This window comes from Pleuronectes platessa, chromosome 2 (assembly GCF_947347685.1).
Source record: "Pleuronectes platessa chromosome 2, fPlePla1.1, whole genome shotgun sequence".
Lineage (NCBI taxonomy): Eukaryota > Metazoa > Chordata > Actinopteri > Pleuronectiformes > Pleuronectidae > Pleuronectes > Pleuronectes platessa.
The window spans coordinates 18,456,187-18,471,739 of record NC_070627.1 but is presented as its reverse complement, the minus strand read 5'-3'; the positions used below and the strand labels follow the sequence as shown (position 1 = coordinate 18,471,739).

At 41.3% G+C, this 15,553-nt stretch overlaps 1 protein-coding gene across 1 annotated transcript in view; it reads right to left on the bottom strand.

The window, feature by feature from the left end:
* LOC128453598 (arf-GAP with coiled-coil, ANK repeat and PH domain-containing protein 3) overlaps window positions 1-15,553 on the bottom strand; it is a 53,775-nt gene that overhangs the window by 13,473 nt on the left and 24,749 nt on the right. Inside the window, exons 2-10 of the mRNA XM_053436582.1 lie at window positions 14,205-14,262; window positions 9,926-10,045; window positions 9,393-9,446; window positions 5,419-5,477; window positions 4,532-4,715; window positions 4,268-4,312; window positions 4,014-4,109; window positions 3,341-3,415; window positions 1,995-2,006 (exon numbers count right to left, since the gene is read on the bottom strand). Of these exons, the coding sequence (XP_053292557.1) occupies window positions 1,995-2,006; window positions 3,341-3,415; window positions 4,014-4,109; window positions 4,268-4,312; window positions 4,532-4,715; window positions 5,419-5,477; window positions 9,393-9,446; window positions 9,926-10,045; window positions 14,205-14,262 (703 nt within the window). The remainder of the gene's footprint in view (window positions 1-1,994; window positions 2,007-3,340; window positions 3,416-4,013; window positions 4,110-4,267; window positions 4,313-4,531; window positions 4,716-5,418; window positions 5,478-9,392; window positions 9,447-9,925; window positions 10,046-14,204; window positions 14,263-15,553) is intronic.

The following is a 15,553-nucleotide window of genomic DNA, read 5'->3' as shown; positions in this document are numbered from 1 at the left end:
CCTTTATTATAGGGACTTAAAAGTTCCAAAATGTACTATCCTTAGCTAGACCATGGCAAAATATGTTGGTTTTATTGACATGGTAAGTCTAGACTATGGTCTACACCCACTGATATTATTCCTGTGAAACTGACTAAAATCTTAGTTTCAGGTTATATTGTCAAATGTAAGTTGACACATGGTCAACAGTACCAAGAAAAGTGTTTCGACAAGAAGACAAGTCTGCCGAGTTAAAAAAAGAGTATAAAATAAAAAAAGGGAGAAAAAATTTAAATAAAATCAATTAAAAAATATATGTAAAATAGAGCTCAATTTTATGTATTGTATCATCATCCGAAATCTGTTACTTTTGTAGAGATTATGTTGAAAATTTGTAAAATAATGTATAATTCAGTTTAAATGGAGCATCTTATGTCAGGTGGAACGAATATAAATGTCAGTGGTGAGTTTTGAACAATGGTTTTTCGTATATACTTGGGTGTTGAATAATGTCATGCTCTAGCTTTGGGGATCGTAATAAACTTAACTCCCTATTTGAAATGTTTACTATCCTATTGACCTCATTCTCCTTATGATACTTTCCAAGTTGTCCCCATGTTTCTGTCCTCTTTCTGTCTCTGTTTGCAGCCAAAAGCTGCAACAGTTGGAGGAGGAGCCGACTGGAGGAGACAATCCCCCAGGGAGCCACAATGAGGTCCTGCACACAAACAACGCTGTGAGAGAGTGCAGAGAGGAGACAGGGGGAGTGTGTGATCTGTGGTGTGCGAAAGGGCAGTATAGAGTTAACGTGTGACAGGCTTACTGATATCCTGAAGAGTTACATTCTGAGATGAAACAAACAAACAGGAAGGGAGAGACAGAGATAGAGAGAGAGAGAGAGAGACAGAGAGACAGAGAGAGAGACAGAGAGATATGTGTGTGCATGTGTTTGTTTAGTTGCATGATGAAGAAAAATATGTGTGCGGCAGCCTCCATGTAAGTGAGAGAGAATCAGAAAAAGAAGAAATAAAAGGAGAGATCTAATAGAAGAGAAAAAAGTCGACATCCGAGTGCGAAACAAACATAAGCTCATAAGGTTTATACGATGTGAGTAGATCAGTTGAGATGTTGTAACAGACATCAGGGGGATACTGGAACAATTCGACACTTCAAGTCAAGAAGCCCAACCTTCAATGGAGCACAGGTGTGGAGGTCAGGTCAAACAAAAGGAGAAATACCTGAGAAAGGACTTAACTATGGAAAAACAAGTTCACGTGATCTAATCCATACAAACATGGGCCCATGTTCCTTGGAAGCCAAGCTACCAGATAAGAAATTATTTTGACTGACAATGCATTCTTCATAGCTTCCTGGAATGCTTCCAGACTGACACCCAATCACAAACAAACACACGCACTCACACGCACACGTTAAAGTATGAAAGGATCACGATTCAGGCAGAACCACACACACCCTCTGCACTACTGCTTCGAACAGGGTATAGAATCCTACCATAGAAACCAGCATGTGAAGGTCATAAAACTGCTCGCTGTACATCAATCACTGAGTCCGCTAAGATAACTACCACACACACACACACACACACACACACACACACACACACACACACACACACACACACACACACACACACACACACAGGTTTGATGTAAACTAGTTCAGATGTGGAAACGTTACGCAAATCATATGCAGTCAGAATGTAACTCTGCGATGTGGCTGCTTGATGGAAATATTGGTGAAAAAACAAAATATCTGAAAACAAATCTTCTCTTTCAAACAATTTCAAACACCAAGCCAATCCATGGACATGGAGATGTTAAGCCCTTTGCCATATTGCTCCGGAACCATCATAAAAACACTTTAATAGGACATTTTGGACTTTAGCACAGTTCCTCTTGAACCAGGAGGATTATACTGTTTCCTAAGTAAAGTGGAAGCTGAGGATACAATTTAATGGTGGAGATAAAAAAAACTAAGCATTAACATAAACTCACCTGCATTAGAGTCTGGAGGTGAAAGAAAGGGGTTGGGCAAGGACGCAATGTAGAGAGAGAGAGAGAGAGAGAGAGAGAGAGAGAGAGAGAGAGAGAAATGTTATTCATTTTAAAAAACAAAAACATGTGAACACATAGATTCATCAACCCTGAAGACTCCAGTTACTTTGGCCGCTTTGAATGCTTTTGATTTTGTCTTTAGATGCCACTTGACCAAACAATTCATTTTTCACTTTGACATATTGTACCCCAAAACACACAAGCCACGTCACATGGTTTGATCATGGCGGCGTGTTTGTAGACTCCGCAGAGAGTTCAACAAAGTTTGTTTTTACTGGGAGATATCGTGTCATGATCAAAGTCCGCGTCCAGAAAATCTTAGTTCAGAGGGCTCCTGAGACACAGACAGCACTCTTCCAGGAAACGGTTTCCATCTTGTCACTAAAAGGGGAGGATGTGTTGCTGAGAGGCCATTCAGTCGGACGTAAAGCAGAGCGACGTGTTTGGCAGGATGCCTCCACTTGGCATTTCGATCGATCGGAGGGACGGGCTAGGTCAGGCACATAACAGCCTGTGGCCTCCGGCGTCTCCTGAGGTAACAGATGGATGATTTATGTGCATCTATGCATGGGGATTTCAATTTAGTGCCTTATTCAGCCGAGATACTCATAAGATATCGAACCGTGTTTGTGAGAAATTATTTCCTACTTTAAAATCTTAATTTCAGCATCAAGGAGAAACTAAATAATTCAGCATTCCTACGCTTGTTCTAATTATTTTAGGGGCTTCTTTTTGTTCGCCAATTGGATCTAAAAGAAAGAGAGAGAAAGAGCCAGGAACCAGTAATTCAAAATAATTCAAAGCTGCCGTGGGAGGCGTTTTTCAGATGAAGTGTTCGATGATGACATCATGTCACTGAGATTCTTCAACTGAGTTAGGAGGAATCTGTCAGGCTGAATGAAAGGGAAACATGTTTATATGATGTCGCGACAAATTAGACTCAGAAAGGACACATGCCATAAATCATGCCTTTGTTTGAACTTGTCTAAAGGTGTCATACGCTAATAACTGCTTGCTTTAGTTTGTGAAGGTATCACCTGAAGTGTCTCCATGAACTTTGGGACGTAAGTAATGTTTTGAAATGATATAAACTGTGCATCTCAGTGCTGAGGGGATATCTCTCTGTATTCTGCTGCTTATTTTCAATAGAGGCGTATTTTTTATTTAATTGTGAAGGAAAGGAAAAGTTCCAGTGTATCTAGGAGACAAGAGTTGAAATGTAGAAGCTGAACTAGTTTCCTCTGAATAGATGAAGAAAAAGAGGAATAGAACAGTTGTGGTCTCACTCTCTGCTGTATGATGGCGTGTTTGTGCTCCAGCTCTCGCTTCTCCACAGCCGAGTCGATGACCAGCTGATCCAGCTGCACAGAGCAGAAAATGGGAGAGTCACTGAGACAGCACACGCACACACAATCACACACACACACACACACACACACACACACACACACACACACACACATACATACATCTGCTCACCATCATAAACTCATAACATAATGCCAACATAAAACCCGAGAGCAGTATTTACATAGTCTTGCTTTAACATTAGACTGTTTAAACATTTTCAACCGAAACCCCAACATTTTCTTTTCTATTCACTTATCATTAACTTACTGGATAAACATTTTAATTAAATAGTTTTCATTTAGAATTGTTATGTTCTTTTCTCAGTTTTTTGTTTTATTGCATTGCTGAGTACGATCTGGCTCTTCAACCTTGCACTTATATTGTATTTTTCTAATGTGTTCGAGTTATTGTACTTAAGTTGCAATTAAAGTTAAATAACCTACACTTCAGAAATTATTACAAAATCTGATGTAGTAACATACACAGGAATCTGAGCAAATACATTGGAGCAGTAGAAATACAGTAAGAGTAATATCGGGGCCAAACGCTGTATTTCCTTATTTTGAGCCTGCATGGCACTTTGTTTGTTTTGGGTTTGTTTGTTTTTACCTGCGCAGCCAGTTGCTTCATATAAGGGTCGATCTCATCTAAGATGTTGAAGCCTTGTTGGAACAGGGTGTACTGGGCTCTCATGAAGGACAACATCTGCAGCAGACACAGGGAGGAAACGCTGTAATACAGCTGTGTGCATAACCCTACTCCACATCACACAGCACAGGGATACACATGTTTAACACACAGAACATATATAATAATGCACAGATGCAATTGTGATATTAAAGGGACACATCTGGGTCACTCACTGCATCCAGGATTTCAAACTTCTTCTTGGCCTGAAGGACATTAATCTGTAAAAAAAAAAAAAAAAAAAAGAACAAAAAAAAGAAGGAAAATCTGAAGTTGGATTGAGTTCAGGTATGATTCCTCAGATCAACAGGAGGATTATATATGGTTAGTCTCTTTTTTAATCTACAATCTCAAGTATTTGGCTTTAGTGTCATCTACTGGACAACACTGGTAACACAGATGGATTTCAAGCCTATGCGTAGTACGGCTGGGTTATTCACCTGCAGCACATAGTCCAGCGCCAGGTGCCTGAAGGCTTTGCGGCTGAGGACGAGGGCCTGTGCGGCCTCCTCGGCCTCGTGGACCTTGTTCCTGGGTGCCTGGGCGTTCTTCACCTGGGCCAGCTCCATGTCCTCACGCACCCGGTCAAACTGCTTCTTGGTGTCCTTGAATTTACGCACATCCCTGATTAAAGAGAAAAGAGACAGTTCATGCACATTCATGACCACGTACATTGCATGAGCAGAGTCAGAATATCACATACATATTTACTGCCTATGTTTGCAAAACGGCAAAGAGCATTGGGGTTAAACGTGGGGGTTGGCAATGATATGAGTGAGGTGGAAAGCTGTATGTATTCAACAATGGTTGATGTTTCTATATAAGACATTTATCTCAGAGACTATATATATATATTGGTTTAATTTCATGCTCAAGAGTATCTTGCAGGGCCGCCTCAGCATTAAAGCAACAACTAGAGTGGATCTCAGTTGAGCATATACCTCTGCCAAGGCCCAAAAGTCCCCTTATAAAACACTAGAATTGTTTTTTTTTGTATCCGCACCAAATTGCGAGTTTATTATTCTCCTAAAGATGTTTGCTCTTCCCCCCAAATTAAGATCCATGAATTATAATCTGAGAAAATAACAAAAAGTAAAAAATTAATTGATCCTTCCACTAAGTCCTGAGGAAATATTGTCCATGGTTAATATTGGTAACACACAAATGGACAGGGCTAAAAACATAACCTTGTTGGCGGGAGGTAACCAACCAGCCAGTCCTCATGAGAGCTGTTGAGCACTTCTTAAAAAGGTGCGCACACTTGATGCATCACAGCAGGAAGAAGCCACCATTCACTTTCACCCCCTAAATGTGATGAAGTACTCACTCTTTGATGAAGATGTGAAGCTGCTGTTTGATGGACCTCTGGGCCTGGTCAAACAGAATCTGTGGACACAGACGGCGAGAGAGTTGGGAACATGAACACATTATTACAAGAGCAGGGCAGTTTAAAAAAAAACGTTGGGAGCTGAGATCAATTGATTTAATCTTCAAATCTGAGGTGGCCACATCTCGCCACAAGATGGCAACATGGGGCCTTACACTCAGAGCAACAGATGGGGCCAGAGGCAGAGGAGGGGAAGAGGAAGAGGGATGAGGACAGACACACGTGCACACACTGAGCTGCTGCCTCAACACATTTTCAGCCTCACAGACGTCTTTTCCTGTTAACTGTGGGTTTCTAACTCTGCCTCCTTCTTCCTCTCACTCTCCTTTACTACAGTACTACTCGTCTTCATCGTCCTCCTCCTCTTCTCTGTGTATTTTCCATCCGGTTCTTGAGCATAGTAAGAACAGCACCTTCCGTCTCCATCTAGACATTTGAGTTTTCTTCCATTTCTACATTTCTGATCACACGAAATAAAATGGCTGCTGGTGAACAGAACATCCGTCTTTTGGAAAGAAATGGCCACAGACACACACACACGCAAACACACAGCCACATACCCACACAAACAAAAATCAGCCTGTGGATTAAACTTTCTATAGCAATCCCTTGTTGATAAATATACACATTGAGGATCAGCCTACAGGCTTTGTGCATATTTATATATATCTATATATGCGTGTGTGTATGCCTCCACCCATATGACGTCCCTGCAGACACTGATGACGTCACAGGCTGGAACTTGTTCGGGGGGGTTTCATACGTTTTTTCAGATCCAGTCTAATGTGCTCATTGTGGGAATAGAGAACACTGTGTCGTGCTCCCCACTGACTGAAGACCTTTTTAAATGGTGGACATCAAGTGGTCCGTTTGGTGTCAGACACTCCAGGGTCATTCCGTGTCAAATCATCAAATCTTGGTTTGGCACCGTCACAAGATTTTAATGAAATTTGTCTTTCTGATTTGGTCACATGAGAAACCAACAGAACAGAAATTACATGTGTCTCGGATCCCCATTAAGGGAGATATACTGTCAGCTAACCAAGTTTGAACTATTGGGGGGGGGGCTACTCTAATATAGGTCAAAGAGAAATGGTTCTCATATCAGCTCTTTCCAGCTTCATATCAATATATACATTTTTAGCCAGCTGGATGCATTAAAAATTGAAAATATTTCTATGTGCAAATGCAAACCACAACTAAGTGAAAAGTGAAATTATTACAAAATTTAACAAATTAAGATGAGATGTAAAACAGAAGGCGTTTAAGGTATTTTTTAGTACGGTGGACACATATCTCTCCACTCATGGAGTTTGTTTCTGTAATTGAGTTGTTTATACAGGATGTAAATATGACAAATGAGTCACGGGACTGGGGCTCATTTAAGAAAAAAAAAGAAGGTTTGGTACTTTCCAGAGTGGTGTAACATATCTGCCAGTTCAACAGAACAGAAGTAAATCCCTTTAAAAAAAAATCATTTCCACCAGACAGACTTGCACATGTGCACTAATCCAAATGTTCCACCCAAACCTGCTCTGGATTACAGTGTCCTGGGCATGACCCAACAAACACTTCTTCATGTTTACACGCCCAATGCTCTTAGGATCATGATGCTTTGATGTTCAAATGTCCTACATATAGAACATGAGAACAATAAAATACCAAAACAGCATGTTGATTTTACAAGACGAGTTGCACCATAGATAAATGAAGAAGCTACAACGTCACAAAAATCGGTGGGGCTCATTTTAACCTGCTCAGATTCATGGAAGGATTATGTCTGTATTTAAACACGCTTTACAATCATGTGATACTAGGGAGGATCCTCTCTCCTGTCTGAATGCCGTTTTTTTGTTCCTGACGAGAGCAGAGAATGTGCAGAAATAGGAATCAGTGGGTGGTCGAAGAAATACAGATTTCCTTTCCCTGTGTCTCTTCCTCCCCTCTCCTCCCCATGTCGCTCCATTCCTACTGTCTGCAAGACAAGCTATTAGAGTAAGTCCTGGGTGTTAGAGTGGAGGAGAGGGACGCCTGCGGTGAAGGGTGAGAGAGGAAGGAGGCAGGAGGAGAGGGGGATATGGAGGGCCGATGGAGGAGAAGAGGAAAAGAAACCGGTGGTGACAAAAATCACAGTGGAAATTGGCCTATCAAATCACATGGCCTGTGTGATAAGGCAGAATCCAAACACAAGAGAAAATTGTCAGGACACGTTTTGGATAGTGGTAGAGAGACAACAGAGAGCCATTATAGAAAAAGAAAGATAGAGGAGAAGATTGTATTGGAATGATGCAGCTGATGGATCATATCAACTGTTTTGATTTGATTTAAAAAGCTCATGGTGGAATGAAATGAAAAAATATTGGAAAAGAACAGGACAGATTAAAGAGAAAATGAAGAGGAATGAGGAGGATTTCATTTTTTATTGTAGTAAATGTTTTAGCTTGAGGCTCATTTCATCCGACTGGTGGATTTATACGGAGAAAAGCGATTAAATGTCCTTCAACCACTGCAGTCAAGATCATTTCAACTCTGTGATCAAAACATTGATCTAACTTCAAAAGCAGGAAACAAAAGGCCTCTATCCAAGGCTCAGATCGCAGAGGGCACAGATTTTCCACATCAGTTCCAAGTGATAGAGTTAATCAGGGTGACTAATCAGAATTAATGAAACGATGCAGTGCAATGATAAAAGCAAAACGGGAATAAGGTCTCTGATGAGGTCACAGTTTGCTGGACACCAACACTAGTTTGAGGCAGTTGAATGTTGAGTTAATTCAGGAGGGGCCGATGTTCTCCTTTCATTGCAAACAGACAAGTGTTCATTGAGATATTTCAAAGTAAAAATACAACTGAACTTGTTATGAGATCAGATGACACCAAAACACTTAAACTGATGAACTGTTTAGAAATGAGGTTGAATCGCTAAAGGCAGACTTGAGATATGGTCTTCCTGTGTACGAAAAAATGTTTGGTGGGGCCACTTTGACCTTTGACCTCCCAAATCGAATCAGTTCATCCTAGAGTCAAAGGGAATGTTTGTACCCAATTTGAAGAAATTCCATCAAGGAGATATCGTGTTCACAAGAACGGGACAGATGGACAATGGACATGAGAAAATAACTTAAATGTTTTTCTTTTAAAGCTACAGCTTATTGTCTCCTGTGTCCTGCAACTGAATCTTTAAATGTATCCATTTCCCCCTCCTCCAGAGGACATCTTCTCTCCTGCTCACTTCCCCTTCCCCTTCCCTCTCCTATTTTCTCTTTCCTCTCTTTCCTCATACTCTCTTTCTTTAACTGTTACAAATCCTAACTTCACCTCTTGTTGGCAGATTTGTTTGTTTACACACACAATCAAGGTAAGACATGGACATGCATATTGTCTTGTCATCATAAAACAGTGCAGTTTAAGTGTCTCACACATGTAACTGTAAATATTGATGACTTCCACATATTCATCTCTTTAAATGCAGATTTGCCTTCGAACCTGTAGCAGCGTCGCAGAATGATTCATGGAGAGGAAAATGTCATAATAACACTTAGTCATAAGGAAATTTCCCCCATGTGAATAAAACCTCTGAGTGTGTGTTCATGTATGTGTGTGGGAATGTTTGTGCATGTGGCTTGAATCAGAGACACACACACACACTGTCCAGCAAGCACAGATTCACCGTTACAAAGTGTGGTTACAGTTAGAGTCAGGGTGTGTGTGTTTTGTAACATCAGGCCCAGGAGAGACTGGATGTCTGAAAGATGTTAACATGTCAGGAGGACCTGGGCGTGTCCGAACAATGCTCCACCTCGACCTCTTGCCTTTGGCTGACAGTCGCATGTGTGTGAGTGTGTGTGAGTGTGTATGTGTGTGTGTGTGTGTGTGTGTGTGTGTGTGTGTGTGTGTGTGTGTGTGAAACTCACCATGTGGTAGTTGACGATCTCTTGGAGGCTTTCCCCACACTTTTCAAGGCATTCCTGCAATGTTGACGCACACATACACACACACGTGTTCAAAAATATGTCTATATTAAAACATATTAAAACATATTAAAACACATTATTAACACATTAACTTGTAACTGTAACTGAAACACTAATGTCTCATCTTTGAGCTTCCTGGGTGACGCTGGCACTGACAGGAAACCTAGTCCAAATATTTTCCTAAAAGAAAACCATGAAGCAGGTTTCCGATCTCACTGCTCCCAGCCAAGTAAACTAGCAGTGTAAACATCTCCTGTCTGCATGTGGTCACATCTCTGGTGTTTAAAAAAGCTGAAGGACTCTGTGTCTGGACAATACTGTTTATACTGAGTTACTGTTGTTATTTCAATGGGGAATCACTGGAATGTACTGGAAGAGAAAGATGAGAAAAGATGTTGATAAGTGGGCCACGAGACATTCCTCTGTGGATGTACAGATTCCAGCGCAACTGAGGTTTTGTCACCGCCACTCACCGATATGGCCTCCTCCTTCTTGCACTGCTGGGACAGGTCCTTGATGCCGTTAACAAAGAGCTTGTTGGCGCTGACGTAGGCCCTGCCCGCCTCGATCATCCCACTGCACAGCTTCACCAGCTGGGACAGAAGCATAGAAATCATCCCTTTAAATAAGACTGTCTATTTTAGGTTCACACAGTGTGATGCAGGATATTAATAGACACAGTGATGACATAAATCAAACGGAAAATAATTGTTAGTCACATGCACAATCTACAAGGACACTCAGATTTAGAAGCATCGAGGCCAGGGCCAGTCAGGACTGATGCTGGTGTGAGTTCTGTGTGATCAATAAAGAGTTCAATACAAGTGAAATTAAAAATATGCTACTAGGATACAAGAAACACGTTCCTTAAATGTTTCGTAAGTACAGAGTATAGACTGTGTGTGTGTTCCTGTACTTATATCTTTATGAGGACCATTTAAAGTACAGTGTGAGGTAAAGATTGTTTATTTCTCTCATGATTTCGTCCAGGGGTTGTGCATTTTGTAACGTGAGTTTGCTTGTGTTTATTTACCGTAATGTTTATTCATGTTTCCTGTGGAAAACACACACATGTACATTCTGACTTAAGGCACATGACCCCCTTCTTTATGAGGGATTAGGCGCTGAACTATTTTGGATTTGGTTCCCCTTAGACAGACCCATGTTTCCTGACTTAAGGATAAGTTTAGCTAAATGACGACTAGTTGTAGTCTTACATTTAACAAACATTCATTATGCAAATAGGTGTATTTCAAAAGCTCAAGAACCAAACCAGTCCCTTAATAAAGCAACTAAGAGAGCTAGTAAATGAAGAATCACTGCATCATGTCACATAAGTTTCGCAGAAAAAATCATTTGTTTCATTCGATATTTGTTAAATATTAATCATAATTGGATAGAGTAACTGAAGATTAGAAGTCTTCACACAGGGAGTGATTTCAGACACAGAGAGCAGAAACCTAATTGTAAACGTTTATATCACCAGGAAAGTTCACAGAACTGGTATGCCCTCTTTTAAACATTTAAACGCACAGCGACCACATGAACTGGCAACCGCTACACTTTCCCACTCTATGGGAAATATGATAAGCTTCAGGGTGGTACACTGTCATTACCACTGTCCTGACGCAGCTGTGTATACTGCCGAACCTGAACATATGTGAGTGTGTGGGTTGCTGAGGGGTGGAGTATGCAGGGTTGGAGTGGGAGTGGGGGGGTGCAGAAGGGAGAGTACTGTAACCTTTAATTATTTCATTTAGTGCAGAGGTTCACAAGGTTGATGCTGTGTGAGTGTGGTGTGTGTGTGTGTGTGTGTGTGTGTGTGTGTGTGTGTGTGTGTGTGTGTGTGTGTGTGTGTGTTTGTGTGTGTGTGTGGCTGACAGAGAGAGCTTTATTCTCCACAGGCCGCAGATGGGAGACCAGACAGTGAGGACCGATAACTGTACAATCTGTGACAGCTGTAATGTGTATGTGAACATCGCTGGAATGAGGTGCTAGCTTCAAACGGCTGGGTACAGCGTGTGCACACTCTGTATTGATCTGATGCACATTATCCAGTGTACATGTTTTCCCTTCGTGTGCACACAACTGACACGAGTACGAATCCAATGCAAAACCCGAGGCAGCGCGATGCCTGGTCTGACAACATATCTGTCAACAAACTGGCTGATGCAGGGAACCTGATCTCATTGTGTGCTGTGCTGAGCCCTCAGGGTCTGAGCAGGGCCATTAGAGGGACACTGTATGTGTCAGGATGTGTTGATTCATGGACCTGAAGAGCCATCGGGGTCCACTCGGTCTCAAACGCCACATCTGGCAGCACAAGACGGACTGTAACAGTAAGAGTGTAACGCCGGGAGCTCACTGAGGTGAAGGGTGGGGGTTTTAAGATTTTGGCAAATTGGTCAGTAGCAGCAACATTCTTGAAAAAAATAAAAATAATCATCCATCTACCCATTATATAGATAATATTGTTATATAACTGTGTTTATATGTTTGTATCTAATCGATAGAAACCAACAGAATGGACAGCAATGCTTGTTCACACACTGGTTCTAACAGTCATTTGGGCGCTGCAGGCAGGTTCAGTCGTCATTAATCTCAAGCCTGTTTTGCTCTAAGAACCCTCAGTGCCCTGAGTCCATCCCTCAGGCAGCTTCAGAGCCTCCTAACAGAGCAGCGTGAGGACCCCTGCTGAACAGAACAAATCACCCTGATTGAAAGCCCTTGCTCTCTCTTTCTGTACCCGGCACGGCCATTTTTGAGTGGCGCTCAAATGGAGCTCAGAGTTCAATAGAGGGTCCTGACCTTTCGGGGCAGAAATAATTTGTAGATGTGTGTGTGTGTGTGTGTGTGTGTGTGTGTGCGTGTGTATATGTGTGTGTGTATTTTGGTGTGTGATGATGTTAGGGTGGGGTGGGGGGCATGCACATTTGTTTGAGATGTCTGCTGTTTCACTGGATCTGTTGATAAACCTGAAAGAGACTGCAACAACGAGGACATGTCACAATCATCTAAACAGCTTGTTCATCACAGATATACATATACAGGAGAGAGAGGCCAGTTGTCCAAAAGGATGTCTTAGCTTAAGTATGTGTTTAAAATACAGGTGACAGGAGATGGGCGGCCAATGACACAATATCTATTATTATTGCAATATAAATGTCATCAATAGCAGTAAAATAAAATGTCATTATTTATATGGATGTTATACATTGTGTAAGAGCAGTGAGGAGGTAAAGTACATAATAGATTGACCTCAGATTTGTCAAATTTTGCTGTTTATCAAGTGTTTTAAAATTTCAAAGAAAGAAAAAAGGTGATATTTATTCTGATTATTATCATTGACTGATGTAAAAAAAATGCAATCAATGATGATATCATTTTTGGCCATATCGTCCATTCCTAAGGGACAGGAGACCAAAAAGGGTGCGGTCACTGCTTTACTACATTAACACCATTTCATGCTTTAAATGCTGTCTGACTCACAGATCTATTAGTTTAACTGCAGAGGGATGATCTCAGCTCATAGACTCCCCAGAGACAGCTCTCAATTCATTCCCACTGGCCCTCCACACTTTGGATCCATCTCTTATGATAATGAGAAATAAGATCTGACAGTGGTCAACCAAGTCATTTCTCCACATTCAGTTGTTTGCCTTTAACCAGTTTCAATATTTTAACATGCGCCAAAGTAGTTATGTTTTCATCAGTATTTATTTGCTATTTAGCAGGATTATGTAAAAACTATTAGACCGATTACCACGAAACTTGGTGGATGAATGTGGTATAGGTCAGGGAAGAACTTATTCAATTGTGGTTAGAATCTGGATTAGGGGCAGATACAAGAAATGTCTTTCTATTTTTTTATATTGCAAAAGTTTTTCAACATTTCCTTGATTTCACAGAGAATAATTTGTGGGTTTTGATTGAAAAAATTCTGAGTGATATTTCTCTATTACTTTGTGAAATTTGGTGCAGATCCAAATACATTTCTGGATCAAGTGACTTTAAATGTGGTTTCATAAGGTGACAGGTGGGCCTTGGTGGAGGTATGTGCTCTACTGAGTTCTAGTTTTAGTCATGTTTTTAAAGGGGATAATAGCAGCTGACCCACATTATTTCTTCCACCTGTTCACCCACTTGTCTTCAACAAATACATTTACAACTGTGTCAGAATGCTAGTTCAATACAATAGTTACATATGAACATAGTATATCTGTATCAATAAAGTAGGCTCTTGTATTTATATGTATATGTATATATCAGTCATCTTCAACACTCACTTGTTATTATGTTGCAGGGTGTGGTGAAGTTAGCAGGGTGTGGTGAAGCATGAGAGACAAAGACTGATCTGCGTGATGATCGCATAGGACAGAATATAAAAGCTAATCAGGCTTTGTTCAGTGGAGCTGCTCTATACCAGCAGGTGTGTGTGTGTGTGTGTGTGTGTGTGTGTGTGTGTGTGTGTGTGTGTGTGTGTGTCTCTGTGTGTGAGGCAGACAGATAGAGACACAGTGAGCCATTGATCAGGTTCACAGTGTACTAAATAAAGTACTGTTTGCATTTTTCATTTTGACAGTGTGAATCAAAGCAACATGCAAATCTTTCAGTTGTTCTCACAGGCATTGCCATGTCTGAGTACTTCACAGGTATTTGTAAAATGTTCGCTAAAACACAGAGACACAGTGTTTTACATGGGACGCATGCAGCACATGCAGGTTTCACAGTCTTCAGCAGCATGGTTCATACCTTGTCGAGCTTCGCCTCGATCTCCACCACATCTGTCTCCACATCGTCGATGCCAGCCCTGTAGAGGGAACACAAAGCCACACAGTTAATCATTTGCTCCTCAGTCATTTCCAGACTCTGTTCAAAACCATTTCTGAAGAGAGGAGCCACAAATGAAGACGAAACCCATTGTGGTCGCAGTCAGAAAGATTCAAATCCATGTTTATCATATTAGCGGTAAGCCAGAATATCACAGTAACTAATACCAGATAACTAAATTACATGATTTACATTTGAAATGATCGTCTGTGAAATGTAAAGTAGAACAGCGGGAATAAAGGGGAGGGGAAGGATGCAAGCATAATTGAAAGGAATCAAAGTGACAAAGTGAAGCTGGATGAATAATATTCTCTGTATTCAAACACATGCCGCACCATCCACCATCATTCACCCCCCCCCCCAACAAACTGCAAATCACACAGCTATCAGTCACCACACATCAGAGCGAGTTGAACATCAGTCCTGATGACTGGATCGACAAAGGCATCACTCTGGAAGATTAGTGGCCACACTGCCGGGCTGCAAAATCAATGAATGACATCATGCAGAGACACACTCTGTTACTTAAGTATCAGTAAGGGGAGCTGTTAAAAGAAGCAGCAGCAACAGAGACGGGTTTATGAGAAGATATCAGCAGCTTTGAATTGAATAATAATGAAAAAACAGAGTAAAGGTCTACAAAATGAGGTGTTATTTCTATTTTAGGTTTCATGTATGATAAATATGAAGGTAATGGGACTTGACGGCTCTGGGGTGGACGAAAAGCTTTTACCTTACTTCCCCTGGGGGTGGTCTTCGATTAGCATGCAAGTACACATGCACGCACACACACACACACACAGACACACATAAATGCACACACAGAATCCCATGACCACATTTACAGGGTCAGTTGTTATGGAAACCCCATATATGTGGGACACAAGCTGTGTCTCAATTCAGGGGGCTGCATCCTTCGCCTCCTTCCTGGGCCAAACTGAAAATGTGACGTCTGGTCTATGTGTCACACAACATCACATTCACATCAGCCTCACTTGGAGGACCAGAAGGACACAGGGAACAGTCCTCTGATACCAGACAGGCCGAGACCCAATGGCTACAATACTCGCGTCACATGAGACATTAGCACAGATATTCACTGGAAATGACTTGATACATGTCTGTTACACATAATGGCCCGTGAGTAAAACAAACATTTGAATAACTAGAGTTGAAATCTGAGCTGTTGACTTGTTAAACAAGGGGAGGGGAGCAGCAGCGAACCAGCTACAAGTGAAGATTCAGCTTTTAACCAAAGTATAGAGTATATG